Source organism: Mustela erminea, chromosome 2 (genome assembly GCF_009829155.1).
Source record: "Mustela erminea isolate mMusErm1 chromosome 2, mMusErm1.Pri, whole genome shotgun sequence".
Taxonomy (NCBI): domain Eukaryota; kingdom Metazoa; phylum Chordata; class Mammalia; order Carnivora; family Mustelidae; genus Mustela; species Mustela erminea.
Genome location: NC_045615.1, coordinates 130,470,252 through 130,486,117, shown reverse-complemented (window position 1 = coordinate 130,486,117; position 15,866 = coordinate 130,470,252). Strand labels below are relative to the sequence as shown.

The following is a 15,866-nucleotide window of genomic DNA, read 5'->3' as shown; positions in this document are numbered from 1 at the left end:
CTTAAAAAATAATAAAAATCTTCAGAAAATTATTTATTTATTTATTTGTCAGAGAGAGAGAGAGAGACAGAGACAGAGACAGAGAGAGAGAGAGAGAGTGAGAGAACAAGCAGACTGGCAGGCAGAGGCAGAGAGAGAAGCAGGCTCCTCGCCAAGGAAGGAGCCCAATGTGGGACTCGAACCCAGGACCCTGGGATCATGACCTGAGCCAAAGGCAGTTGCTTAACCAACTGAGCCATCCAGGTGAGCAATGAATGAGAATTTCAACTTATACTGGAAATGTAAGTGCCGATGTTATACTTTCAAATGATGTCACAGAAGGAAGACAAAGGCTACTTCAAGGAGGGCCTTTTATTTTATTTTAAAGATTTTATTTATTTGACAGAGAGAGACACAGTAAGAGAGGGAACACAAGCAGGAGGAGTCAGAGAGGGAGAAGCAGGCTTCCTGCTGAGCAGGGAGCCCAATGTGGGGGCTTGATCCCAGAACCCTGGGATCATTACCTGAGCCAAAGGCAGATGCTTAACAAGTGAGCCACACAAGCACCCCAAGAAGAGCCTTTTAGAGTGGGAGTCACTGGTTAATGCTAATATTTACACAGTGCTTACTCTGTGTAGCAAGTTACAAGTATCACTATTTCATTATATCTCAGGTACCATGAATTACATAACACACCATTACTTTATGTACCCTGAGAAAGAAAAAACTCTGCCAATTACATTATGACATGTCATCTATCGAAAGGCGTATTTTGATTTCAGAGACATTAAAATACGTGAAAAGGGGGTGCCTAGGATGGCTCAGTTGGTTAGGCATCTGCCTTCAGTTCAGGTCTGGGATGGAGCACTGAGCTGGGCTCCCTGCTCCTTGGGGAGTATGCGTCTCCCTCTGGCCCTCCCCCTACTCGTGCTCCCTCCCTCTCTCTGTCACTCTCACTCTCAAATAAATAAAAATTTTTAAGAAATGTGAAAAAATGTTTCACAGAATTATTACAATAATGTATACATGGATTAATTCATTTAATCTTTATAAGAAATCCTAAGTGAGGATTTTATAGATGAGGCAACTAGGGCACACAGTTTGCCTAAAATTGTAAGGCCAGGGGTGCCTGGCTAGCTCAGTTGGAGCATGCAGCAATTGTTCTTGGGATAGTGAGTCCCACGTTGGGCAGAGATTAGTGAGGAAAAAAAAAAATTATTAAAGCCAGTTAAATGGCCGAAGTAGATTTGAACTTTGGCGGACTACTCTTGTTCTTGGGGGAGTCATAGTCACTGTTTTAGAGATTATGCCCTTACTCCGTCCTCATCAGGATCAAAAAAGTAGAGCACACTGGGCCTTATAGGATTTGGGTTCTACTTAACCTCTAAGCCTCAGGCCCCTCATTCATTAGAACTGTTAAGACTGGGGTGCTGTACTGTATAGGGTTCCCTGCTCAGTGGGAAGCCTGCTTCTCCCTCTCCCACCTCTCCCTGCTTGTGTTCCCTCTCTCACTGTCTCTCTCTCTCTGTCAAAAGAATTGTTAAGACTGTTTCACAAGTGACAGCGGCTACTGCCATTCTCTAATAGTAAAAAATGTGGTGGCTGAAAGTAGTCTCTATTGAGGGCTTTTCTTTTTTCTTCCTCCTTATATCCATTAAAAAAGTTTTTTTAGGCTAAGAGGGCATCTTTTAAACATTTAAATCTTCTTTTGTTAAATTTGTGGTATTCAACAATTAAAGTAGCCTCAATTATGTATTCATTCCAATGACAACATTAAAACCTAGACTGAATCCAGTGGAGGGTAACCAGGATGAGTATGAAAACTAAGTCACAGATACAAGATGATAACTTAACCATTTTGAAAAATGATTTCTTTTTTTATAATTTATTATTTAACTTTCTCAAATTTCTACAAAAAGCACAAACTAATTTAAAAAAATGTTTATTTATTCTAGAAAGAGACAGCAGGAGCAGGAAGGGGTGGAGGAAGAGAGAGAATCTGAAGTAGGCTCCACACCCAGCATGAAGCCTGATATAAGGCTTGATTTCACAACCCAGAGATTATGACCTGAGCCAAAATCAAAAGCTGGATGCTTAGTCAACTGAACCATTCAGGTGCCACCAAACTGCTTTTATAATAGAGAAAAAAAAAACCAAGGAGAAAAAAAAAAATCAACCATCTTAAAAGTTAGAAAAACCAAAATGTCTTTTGATGGTTGAATGGATAATGTGGCATATATGAAAAATGAACACTATTTAACCTTAGAAAGGAACAAAATTCAGATACATGCTGAAATATGGATGACCCTTGAAGACATTATACTAAGTGAAATAAACCAGATACAAATGACAAATATTGTGATTCCAGTTAATTGAGGTACCTAATCAAATTCATACAGAGAAAGTAGAACAATGGTTAGGGGGCTGGGGCCATAGTGAAGGGGGAGTCGTTATTTAACAGGTAAGATGAAAAAGTTATAGAGATGGCCAGAGGTGATGATTGCACAACATGACTATTTAATACCACTGAACTGTACACTTAGAAATGGTTAAAATGGTAAATTCTATGTTATGTCTACTTTGCAACAATTTAAAAGAATCAAGTGGGCATATGAGAAAATAGATGTACATAAGATACAGAATAGACACTCCAAACCAGCAGGTGACCCAAGTGCACCCTGGAACTTCCATTACCATGTCTATTCTTAAATGGGAACCACCAACAGGCTGAATGAATTCTAGAACATTTTCCAAGTGACTACTATCATATGCTCAAGGACACTCAAGGAGCCACAGAAAATGCAAAGATATATTAAGACATGGTCCTTCACCTGAGGGGTATAAAGGCTAGTAAAAGATACATACCTCAAATAATACATTAATTGGTACTGTATTTGTGTTGGTACTACAGCTGACCTTTAAATGACATGGGTTTGAACTGGTCAACTTACATTGGATTTTTTCTGGTAAGTACAGTATAGTACCTTAAGTGTATTTTCTCTTTATGATTTTAATATTTTTCTCTAGCTTTCTTTATTATAAGGATACAGTATATAATACATATATAAAAATAATGTGTTAACCGACTTTGTTATTGGTAAGGATTCTGGTTGACAACAGGCTATTAGCAGTTTAAGTTTTGGGGGAGTCAAGAGTTATATAGGGATTTTCGACTGCATGGAGAGTCAGTGTACCTCACCCCCACACTATTCACAGGATCAGCTGTGTATAAGTAATATAAAATGTTACTAAAAGAGTAGAGAAACGTCATAAAACAAACTGAGGGTGGCCAGGGGGAGGGGTGTAGGGAGAGAGTGTTGGGGTTATGGACATTGGGGAGGTTATGTGTTATGGTGAGTGCTATGAAGTGTGTAAACCTGGTGATTCACAGACATGTACTTTGGGAGCTAATAATACATTATATGTTTATAAAAAATTTTTTTTAAAAAAATTTTTTTTTAAATTATGAAAAAAAAAAGAGGAGAGGAACAATTTGATGGATACAGTTTAAGGTAAATGGTGATACACTTTACCTAGACCTTAAAAAAAACCCTAAAATTTTAAATGATACAGAGAATGATTCAAGTGAAAATGACAGAAAAGTATGAAATAATAAGCACCATTTACAAACAGCAAATAATCTAGGTTGGAAAATCAGACCCATGTTGTGGGTAAAGGTGGTAGAAAATTAGGACTGAAAAGATAATTGGGGTTAGGCTGTAGGAGGTTTCAAATGCCCAGCCAAGGAGTTTAGACTTTATTAACAAAGAAAGAAAAGAAACATCAAAACTTCACTTTAGGAAGATTTACAGAACAGAACAGCAAAGAACGAATATGCGTTGGCAAAGACAGATTAAATAATAAGCAAACCAGGAAAGTAATAAAGCTGAAGGCCTAAACTAAAGTGTTAACAGCAAAAGTAAAAGATAAAGGAAGCTATTCAGTGAAAAATTAAGTTTAGGTTAGTTCCCTTTGTTATACATGACCTAGGGTATTCCATTTCCTCTTTTAATATTCATCAGTTCCAATCATTTGTTCATAAGATTTTCATCTGCTAGCATGTGAGCTCCGCGAAAGCAAGGACAATGAAAGCTCCGTGAAAGCTCCAGTACACTGGCACACAGTACTCAAATAACTACTGACTGAATTCAGAATATACTCTTCCCTAAAAAAAAAAAAAAAGAGAGAGAGAAAGAAAAAAAAAAAACCATACTTCTTTGAGGCAAGTACAAATCTGTATAAGGGTTCTCAAAACTTGGGAGCACTGTAAATTTTTTCAGACCTAGAATTTAAGCCATTGGCAGATGAAAATCCTATTCCTGTCTATAGCCTTACTAGCTACCTCTGAGTAAGCTTGCTTTTCATTCTAAAGTCAGTAACAAAGTTTATTTGGTATTACCTGAATGCTTGTCCCTACTAAATTTTATACAGACAGTAACTCAAAAAGCTGTAATCTTAATAACAATGCACTAAAATATAAATCAACTGAGAAAAATTTTAGAAGTTCATGCACAAAAAATAGGCTTACAATACCTTAGGGGGATTAAATGGATAGGTTTCTGGAATTTTTATCTCTAGCTGATATCTTCCTCCTAAAAAATGGGAAAACAGAAAGTTAAGAATGCTGCTCACCTCAAATATTTGAAACAAAATATAGTGACATATTTCTCAAAACACGTACTATTTTATATTCAATTTTAACAAATTCATTCCTAAGTTGAAACCCAAAAAGGAAATGATAAAAACACTAGTTAACTGAAAGTTTATTTAAACCACATAAAATAGCCATTATACAACCATATTAGTTTATCAGCAAATAAAAGAGCTTGAGATAGACAAATACATTAAATCCAAAGACAATCCAATGCTTCACTGGGACAGTTAGGTAATATACATCCCGTCTCCTTTTGTTTCCTCTAGTCCACAGAGAAGAGCTGTTAAATAACAAAAAATATGGGGGGGGGGACACAAAAAGAAGGTAAGGAGGTATAAGGGCAGATGGTACAGAGAAAAAGGACATATGGTTATGTCATAAACTGAAAAAAATCTAGCTGGTTCTCTCAAATGTTATAATGCCCCAAACTTTTAACTTGTGCCCTCAATGAAAGGCCAACACTTGCTAAAATTTTAAAAATAAAATTCAACAATACTAGGTAGGCATAAAGACAAAAGACTATTCTCTTCTCAATAGGTATACAAAAGAAAACACTTTACAAAGAGATTGTTCTGACCAGTAATATGTAAACAAAACACAACATTCTGTTTTGAAGTCATCTTGAGCAACTAGCAGCCAAATACATATTTAAAAAAACTTTATCTAGCTTCCCATAATGGGATAATTCAAGAAAAGGTAACTGAAGGGGGGGGGAAACTGAAGGGGGGGAAGCCTTCCACTGGATGAGGGGGTGGATTTGAATTCTAACTTCAAGGAACCTTCCAATCCTAACATTTTATGACATACTAAAATAGAATACACACTATTCCAGAATATAACAAATAAAACTGTAACACTGAAATATTATGCCTAGCATCTGCTCCAAAATAATAAAGGGATGAGTTAGATAAAAGACTGGCCCTAAATTGATAGTTATTAAAGCCAGATGATAAGTACACAAAAGATTCATTATACCATTTGTCTTCTCTAGATACTTAAAACTTTCCATAATAAAAGTAACATAAAATAAAAACTATGCACTAGCATTATTAACTTCAAAATTTCATAATTCAGGGGCGCCTGGGTGGCTCAGTAGGTCAAGCCTCTGCCTTCGGCTCAGGTCATGATCTCAGGGTCTTGGTATCGAGCCCCGATGGGCTCTGTGCCCAGTGAGGAGCCTGCTTCCCTCCCCCGCCGCCTCTGCCTGCATCTCTGCCTACTTGTGATCTCTGTCAATCAAATAAATAAGTAAAAATATTTTTTAAAAATTTCATAATTCAGGGGCGCCTGGGTGGCTCAGTGGGTTAAAGCCTCTGCCTTCGGCTCCGGTCATGATCCCAGGGTCCTGGGATCGGGCCCCGCATCAGGCTCTCTGCTCATCGGGGAGCCTGCTTCCTCCTCTCTCTCTGCCTGCCTCTCTGCCTACTTGCGATCTCTGTCAAATAAATAAATAAATAAAATCTTTAAAAAAAAAAATTCATAATTCAATTTTCAGTATCACCCACATTCTCTCAAATCCACCTCCCTCCATTGTTAGGAATAGATGAATGTGGATCTGGGAGAAAAACAAAGGGGCAATTCACTTGGTAACACTTTCTTCAACCCCCTTCTGGTTCCAATTCTTCTTTTCTAGCTAATTCTTTTTAATGGTATCCCATAGTGACTTCTGCATGAGTTGAACTAGATGCCTGAATCACAGAGCATATGGCAAGAGTGAAATCAATATAAAGGAAAGTAGTCAAAACAAACAAACAAAAAACCAAGTAAGACAGGTAAGAGAAGAGTACCTGAAAAAATTCTGTGTTTATAGATAGAACTGTTTTTGTTTATAGAGTTATAAATGCCAGCTTCAAATATAGGTATAATAAATGTGGCCTGAGTAAAATGTAGGTTCTTTTTCCTTCCTTAACTTTTTCTGTTAAATTCTAGATGACTGTTTCTATAATCTTTCATATAAAGTTGTTCCTTCTTGAATATCCAAAACAATTTCTTAGGAGCAGCGAGAGCCCAGAATTACTACATAAATAATGCTGGCGCCTAGAGTCCCCCTCTCAATCCTATTTTTACACCACATGCTATTAATATGCTCTGTCTTGCATTTTTATCTGACAACTTTCAATATATAACCACCATAACATTAACCACAGCATTATTTGTTATATATATGGGTGTGTGTATGTGTATATATACACACTTACATCAGAGCAACACAACTAAGCAAGCTTTATAACTACATAATTCATATTTTAAGTTTTCACTATAAATCATTTCTTCTTAAATAGCTTTTATTATTAAAACTTTGTAATTTTTAGAGTTAACTTCATTTAAAAAGAAAATGGAGAAGGGATGAGATTTTTAAAAATACCAACAATTATTTCATAAATTCAAAACAACTCTTAGGAAGAAAGGTTCAAAAACTATACTGTTCCTTTGCCACTATTACAGCAAAAGAAAAAAACAAGAGTTAAGTAACACGTGCAATATGGCTAATTTTCCCATGGGTATTCTACTTTTCAATCTGATTACTTTTAACACAACATAAAATAATTTCCTCATTAGTTAATCATTATAAACAGTTTAACATTCCACATGGAAACATTTGCCTTAGTTATAAAGATTAAAAAAAAAAAAAAACTCTCAAAAACCACCAAGAGCCCTGCAATAAATATTATCAAAATACATCTTCAAAATCTTCTTCATGTTTCCAAAAAATATCTTAGTTTTATGCCCTTGAATAGTGCTTTTCCTAAATAAAATGAACAATTTCTCCTTAATAGTTTATGACAAAAAGGACACAATTTACATCCAAAAAGCATATTAAAACTAGTCTTATTAAAACAAGAACTAGTATTATCAAACATTAATATCTCATTTAGTGGCAGCAGCAGAAACACTTAAATATGATCAAACTTGCTTCCAATTAATAAAGAATATGGTATATTTATAACTTAATTATCTACAAATGAGTATTATCCAATTTTTAAAAAATTCATCTACTTTTATTAAGGGTTTCTAAGAATGTAATGAACATTCTGCCTATTAAGTTCAGGAAATAAATATCTGTTTGCTGGAACAGTTCTAGAATGGTAATGCTATTGCCATATTATCTTTTAAAAATACATCTGAACAACCTAAAAAAGATTCAAAAATATTTATAATGCCTACCTTTAAGAAGCGAGTGTATCATTCCATACACTATCTACTATTAAGACAAGAACGTGATACGTGATTTCTATAAGATAACTAATGACCTTTTTTCCATCTAATGATTGTCAAAAGGACTAAATGCACGGTATCCATAAACCATCCAGATGAGGCCTAGCATATAAGAGGCACTTAGTAAATAATACAAAACTAAATAATGTTAAGAAATGGCTCATATGGGGGTGCCTGGGTGGCTCAGTGGGTTAAAGCCTCTGCCTTCGGCTCAGGTCACGGTTCCAGGGTCCTGGGATTGAGCCCAGCATCGGGCTCTCTGCTCAGCGGGGAGCCTGCTTCCCTTCCACTCTCTCTGCCTGCCTCTCTGCCTACTTATCTCTGTCTGTCAAATAAATAAATAAAATTTTAAACAAACTAACAAACCCTCTTAAAAAAAAAAAAAAAAAAAAGAAATGGCTCATATGAAGTATAAAAACAGGAAATAAAATTTTACCACTTAAGAATTAGTAGGATATACTAAAGACATTCTAGGGTCTTTAAAAATTTAATGAAAACTAAAATATTTTAGAATACTGGGTTTTTCTGATGACTTTGGGTTAACTGTTCATTGAGGAATTATAAGACCTTGTTCAAAGTAGACATAACCACCACTTCCAATATTCAGTCAATTCTCATTTATTCAAAAGCAGAAAGTAATTAGAAACACTGGCTTTGAAGTCAAAGGCTATTAGGACTCAAATCCCAGCTGTGCCACTTAGATGTCTGACCTTAAACAAGGCACTTAATTTCTCTGAGCTTAAGTTTCTTCATTCTATGAACAGTGATAACTACTTACCTCATAAGATTTGTTTTAAGGATTAAATGAGAAAATACATGTAAAGCTCTGAAAGTGAGAACTCAGTAAATGTTACTATGACTACAAATTCTGTTATGATTTCTACTAAGCATATATCTGAAGGCAAGAACCTTGGATATGCTACATAACCCAAATTTATAATAATATTCATTACTGAAGATTTGCCTAATGAGGAAATAAAAAGCTTCTTTCCTTATCTTACCACCCAATTCCATAGTCTAAAGGAGCTACAGACTTAGTTTGTGAACACAAAGTTCAGCAAAGTTGCCTCCTTTCTTTTTTCTGTCTTGAAACGATCATTCAAAGCTTTCCTGAATAAAGAAAATTAAATATTTGGAACACAGCCTGTGTGAAGACATATGAATGAATAAAACACTTAATGACAAACAGGGGAGAGGAGCTTTATTAAAAAAAATAGGTATTTTATCAGTCAGAAATTTAAGGCAAGATTTGTTATGGATACCATATGAAGGGTAACTAAGCATCTATAGTCCATATATTAGAGGCTTAATACGCTTGATGTTTTCTACTGTGAAATTCTAACCTATATAAATTGTATCTTGCTTCTACTAAATCTATGTTGGGGAAAGAAAAAAATTAGCTAAAATTCAGTAAGAAAAATCAGTCTACAGCAATATCTAAATTTATTATTTAAATGTTGTAATATCCTAAGCCAAATGAAGTTACCTTCCATGTGATTTATAGATACTTAAGATTATTCTGATTTAATGTTTCAGGTAAGTTCTAATACGCACAATATTTTGATACAGAAAAAAGTACTTGCCTTCATATGGTGTGTCTGGAGGTCCTGCTATTTCTCCTCTTAATTCTGTAAAATTCTCATCTACAAGATCTACTTTAATTTGATTTTTGCTCGTCTTAAAAATAAACAGAAAATAAATGTTAGTTATATCAGCAAGAAAAAAGCCTATTTTAAAGTATTATCTATAAAAAATTTTTGAAACCCCCTCTTTAATAAACTTGATTATCTGTTCTAGTAAAAAATAATAACCTATGCTTTTCTAGGATTTAATTAGCCAGTTTTAAGAATATTTAAAACCAAAAAACTAACAAATTTTCACTTCATTGTTTTTAATGAAATAACAGCACTCTGAACAAAATAGTACAATGGCTTGTTAACTTTATTGGAATGTTTAGAGAAAAAGAGCAGACACCTATTTTATATTTGCCAACTTCATGTATGTTAGGTCCAACGTGAAAAGTCTATTATTCATCTGTAGATGAACGCTGCTATACTGTACCCCAGGGTACATGGGTTCTATCCATATAAACAGAAAACTCAGGGTCATTAAAAGCCATGTAGGGTATAAACTCTCACTTAAACTAACCACAACAGTTCTAGATGTTTAGGTTAACTAAAATACTATTCCATCCACCCAACTGGTGAAAACTCGAAGCATCTAACTAATTTCCCTTTCCATGCAAATTCCTGAAGCCTAAAATGCCTCACTAAAATCATCTAATGCCTTGTAGAATTTGTTTTAAGTTGCTTAGTTTAAACTAAGCTATACTGCTTAGTTTAATTCAGTGGCAACTACCTACTTTTCAAAACAGACTTATTTTAACTTTATCTACATCTGTTTATTTTGCCCATTACATTTCTCAAAGTCATTTCATATCTATACTATCATTTCAATTTCTCAATCTGTTAAAGGTGAACTTAAATGATGCAGAAAACCCTCCAAGGGGATTCACATTACTGTTTAAAAGTACCTGTCTGCAAACGAGCTCTCCAATTTATACTTTGTAATCTACACTAATACCTTACTGGTCCTAAGTCTAAATTCCTAATATGGTAAACTTTCTCTTTTTTTCAATTGTTAAAAACATACATCCTTAATATACAAGTTATGTATTCATTTTCTTGGTTACGATTTCTATTTTTACCTAAGTAACACAACATATCCACTCTTAAAAAAATCCTTGCAGGATTTCAAGAGTAAATTTTTTGCTTTCAACCCTACCTTCTTAAGCTTGTTTAGTGGATGAACAATGTAAGAATTACTGTTTTAAGGTCCATGGCTTTCTCCCCCAACCTCCAACAAGTAGATACCAATTTTACTTTTTCTATACTAAGCAGTTTATATTAATAAAGAATAATAAATACTGAAAAAATACATAACTTAAAACCCAAATTTTACAGATTTCATATGACTTCTAATTAATCTTATCTTTTAATAATAACAAGATTAAGAAACTTTATACATTAGAAAAACATTCTAATTAATAGGTTTATTTTTATAAAACCTTTTTCTATTTTTACCTTTGGAATTAATGTATTTCATTTTTTTCTGAAGTTAATTTTACCCCCAAATTAAAATTAATTACAAATATACACATGAGAAACTTCTTCCTGTGCCCTAAAAAATCATTATCATCCTTGGTATTTGCGGTGGAGGACGAAATATACATTCTTACCAATGATAAAATACTTTGTCCAGTATGCACAGGAATTAATAATGTTAAAATGAAAATCAGAGAAACCATACTTCCACTGACAAATTTAGAAGCTGCAAGCAGAACTTCAATTCCCCCCTGAGAGTTCTAAGTAAAACAAGAGTAATCCGATCTTGCAAATCATCAATGCTTTCAAAGTTCTTTATAGCTTCCCACAATATCCCCTTTCCAAAAACAAGTAAATAATCCTAAAAATGTCAGGATACTAAAGGACATGATTAAAGTTTTGGGGAGGAAAAGAAGAGGTAAGAGAAATGAGAGAGGCTGCCTTCCAGATTGCCCCCAAATCTCAAGTTAGTAAAATGCTAAATAAACAATTACTAATTGTATTAGTATTCCTCTGTCCTTGTTTCTGTCCTCATTATCCCCGAATTATAATTAGAAGAAAACACTTTTTTCTCTACAGAAAGCACGCTATTAATGTATGAAAAATGTACTAAATTAGCTTAAAAAAATACAATCACCATGATGAATCCATTATAAAGAAGCATGCTACATGGTCTAGACAGAGTAGGATCTTTATCTCTAGATAAGCAAAGATAAAAAGAATATGGATAGTTAAAGACAGATTTTTCACAGCTTAATTTTTCCATCATGCAATAATTATCCTTTATTACTCCACATTTTAACGTCCAGTTACTCCACAATCCAGATTTTTGATCCCAGTGCCCCCAACAAACTAACTTAAAATCAAAGAACTGTAAGGAAGATACAGAAAATGGCAAAAGATGACAGTATTTTAAAAAAGTATGCCCTTTGAAGTCTGACAAATGTGAGTTGAATCCAAGTTCTGCCACTCAACTGGCATTAATTTAGTTAAGTCACTTAACATCTCTCAATTTTATTACTCTAAAATGAGAACACAGATCTCAAATTTAATGAGAATCTTTAAGAAAGAAGCATAGCTACCCTTCCCCAATAATATTAATTATAAAAACCTTTGATTTCAAAGCCCTACTTTATAAAATTTACTTCACAGCTCTGTTTCCAGTCTAAGAATGGAAATGTTATTTCTAAAAGCAAGTAACAAAACAATATGTTTGTTATTCATTTTAATGACCAAGAACACTAAGGCTTTTGGATGAAGCCCTTAAGAACTGTGTTACCACTGTACTACATTTTTTGTGGCAACATCTGCAAAACTGATTTTATTTTCTTCTCCCAACTCAACTAAACACACAGTTGGACCTTTGGTAGTTCTGGTTTTTTTAATGTTCCTTTGTGGCTCCAATGGGATTCTAACACATAAAAGGAAAAGACATGAATAGAAGCTACAGTTTCTAGCAAACATTTCTAAAATCAACTATTAAAATATACAGTATGCATAATAGCACATAATGTTAAATCTTATCTTGATGTCAGGGACGCCTGGGTGGCTCAGTTGGTTGGGCAGCTGCCTTTGGCTCAGATCATGATCCCAGCGTCCTGGGATCGAGTCCCACATCAGGCTCCTTGCTCGGCGGGGAGCCTGCTTCTCCCTCTGCCTCTGCCTGCCATTCTGTCTGCCTGTGCTCTCTCCCCCACCCCGATAAATAAATAAAATCTTAAAAAAAAAAAAATCTTATCTGGATGTCATAAATTGGCATTACTGCTAATAAAGCAACAGGGCAGAATTTAAAGCAATTCTACTGGCTTTCCAAGGCCAAGTCTCTAGGTGAATTGATATCATCACAAAATTCATCTAAATAATTCCCGGAGTCTATTATATGCCAGAAAAAAATCTCAAGTGTTAGTGAACAAAACTAAGTCCCTGCCCTCTTGGAGCTTACATTCTAGTGAGAAAAACTAAAAACTGAAAGATTTTATCAGAAAAGCTCTAAGTACATTGTTATTTAACCTGTTGAAACTTACATGTGACCTCAAACAAGTTAATTAACCATTCAACCAAAGTTTCAACCTCTGTCAACTGGGAATTATAAGAGTACTTACTATGTACAGTCTTGGGGGAATTTAATTAATACAATATATAAAACAATGTCTGCCAAAAAGTAAATGCTGAATGTACAGTAGTCACTTAACACTGTAATATGTTGACTTCTGACAATGATGTAGGAGCAGAAAATTTCCACCTAAAGCAAATACTGTATTTTTTTTTAAAGGACCACTTGTCGCATTACTCTCACTTATATTTATTCGGGAAGATTTATTCTAAAACAAAATTTCAATCTGAATTTCAAATTTTAAATCTAAATTACCCCTGAAGTTATAGATCATTCTCATATGCTATAAAGAAACTATCAGTTTGTTTCCTAGTCAAATCACAACTACCAAAATTTAGGAGCACTGTTTATCAGTATCATGCAAATAAATGTGAATTTCATTCTTCCTAATTTGTTGGAAAAGAGGCTTAAAAGGTTTAAGAGTTGCCATTATTTTCCCCTAAGTTAGTATGAATGACTTATTTTCCCCTACTATTCTAAGGCCCCCCAAATAAGAAAGATTTCCACATTCCAAGTAGTTAATAAGTAAAAACTATTCTGAAGCTTGGGGCATGTCACATACCCAAAGCAGGCTGACATGGAAACTTAGAGACCAGAAGGGAACTAAAGCCAAGGGAACATTTATGAACCTTACTAAATACAAGTTTTAGATCAGTGCTGTCCAACAGATGTATAGTAATATAAGCCACAGGGCACCTAGATGGCTCAGTCAGTTAAGCATCTACCTTCGCTGGGGTCGTGATCCCAGGATATGGGGATCAAGTCTTGCATCAAGCTCTCTGCTCAACGGAGTCTGCTTCTTCCTCTGCCTCTCCCCCTACCCCTGCTCATGTTCTCCTTTTCTGTCTCACAAAAATAAACAATAAAATCTTAAAAAAAAAAAAAAAGAAAAAAAAAAAGTAAGCCGCAAATATTCTTCAAAATTTTCTAGGGACACCTTGGGTGGCTCAGATGGCTGGGCGTCTGCCTTTGGCTTGGGTTGTGATCCCAGGGTTCTGGGACTGAGCCCCACAGCAAGCCCCACATCAGGCCCCCAGCTTGACAGGGAGCCTGCTTCTCCCTCTTCCACTCCCTGGCTTGTGTTCCCTCTCTCGCTGCGTGTGTCTCTGTCAAATAAATAAAATCTTTTAAAATAAATAAATAAAATTTTCTAGTAATCACATCAGAAAGAGTGGAGGAAGTACAGAAATTAACTTTAATAATAATTTATCTCCTATATATAAAATTATCATTTTAACATGTAATCAAAATTTAAAATTCTGAGATATTTTCCTTTTTTTTTTTTTTAAACCAGTGTCTTCGGAACCCAGTGTTTAATTTACAAATCACATGCACATTTGAATTTGGACTGCCCACACTTCAAGTGTTCAAAAGCCAAATGTGATAGTCAAATCTACAGATATAGAAAGTAAATTATTGGTTGCTAAGAGAGGAGAGGGAAGGAAGAGATGGGAAGGATCTGCTAATGGGTGCAAGGATTATTTTTAAGGATATGAAACGTTTTGGAATTAGTGGTAACAGCTGCACAACTTTGTGAATATACTAATAACCTCTCATTTGTACATTTTAAAAAGTCTAAAAACAGTTTTTAAAACTTGAAAAAAAGTCATATGTGGCTAGTGGCTACAATATTGGACAAGTGCACCTATAACACAGAACCAGGAAATAACAGTCTTTCCAATTACAGCAACAGTCTGTCATTAAAATTTTACTTTCTGGATTTCTGTTACCATACTTCACACAATATGTAATGCAGAATAATTAAAGTTCTGAACATATTAATCCCATAATATTTACTGAGTACTCACTATTCACAAGGCAAATAGTGGTAAAATGATCAACCAGAAATGTTCTCTAACCCACCCTATCCACATCTACAGAGGTTTCATTCTAAGGTATTAAACAATAAATTATACAATTTTTAGATGAAGTACATAATATCATGAGAGTAATATTTAACAAAGGGAATCTGGAGGATAAGAAGAAGCTTCTCTAAGGAAACTACCTTTAAAAGATTTATGAATAATGCCAGTGATGGCATTTCAGGGCAGAAAAGTCCATCCTGTGCAAAACAGAAGCAATAATGGACGTGGCATGTTTGAGAATTGAAAAGCCACCAATATGCCTGGAATACACACAAAATAAAGGATCAGAAATGAATTGGGGAAAGTAGGCAGAAGCCAGATTATAGGGTCACTAAGAACAATGAGAAACATTTAAGGCTGTGATTTAACAATCAGATTTGAGTCTTTTCAAGAACAAACCACTGTAGTGAGGAAAAATGCCTGGAGGTAGATTAAAGCAGACACAGAGAGAAAGGTTAGAAACCAGTGAGAGTAATGAAAAGTCCATTTTGGAAAAAAAGGAAGGAAGGAAGGAAGGAAGCAAGCAAGCAAGCAAGCAAGGAGGGAGGGAGAGGGAAGGGAGGACTACAGGAAGGAAGTTCACTTTGATGAAAAGAAGTAAATCAATCAAGAGAGATAAGAGATCGGGGTTGCTCAGTCAGTTGAGCATCCCACTCCTGATTTCGGCTCAAGTCATGATCTCAGGGTCATGAGATCAGGTACCCTGCTCAGCTTGGGAGTAGCTTATCCCTCTTCCTCTGCTCCTCCCCCTGCTGACACTCCCTCCCACGCCTGTGCTATCTACCTCTAAAATAATTAAAAATCTTTTTTTTTTTTAAAGATTTTATTTAATTATTAGGCAGACAGAGATCAAGATTAGGCAGAGAGGCAGGCGGAGAGAGGGGGAAGCAGGCTCCCTGCCAAGCAGAGAGCCCAATGCAGGGCTCGATCCCAGG

The 15,866-nt window shown here is 35.0% G+C and overlaps 1 protein-coding gene across 1 annotated transcript in view; it reads right to left on the bottom strand.

Moving 5' to 3' along the window:
• Window positions 1-15,866, bottom strand: part of UBE2K (ubiquitin conjugating enzyme E2 K) — a 76,522-nt gene that overhangs the window by 23,490 nt on the left and 37,166 nt on the right. The window contains exons 2-3 of the mRNA XM_032334119.1: window positions 9,433-9,526; window positions 4,513-4,571 (exon numbers count right to left, since the gene is read on the bottom strand). Of these exons, the coding sequence (XP_032190010.1) occupies window positions 4,513-4,571; window positions 9,433-9,526 (153 nt within the window). The remainder of the gene's footprint in view (window positions 1-4,512; window positions 4,572-9,432; window positions 9,527-15,866) is intronic.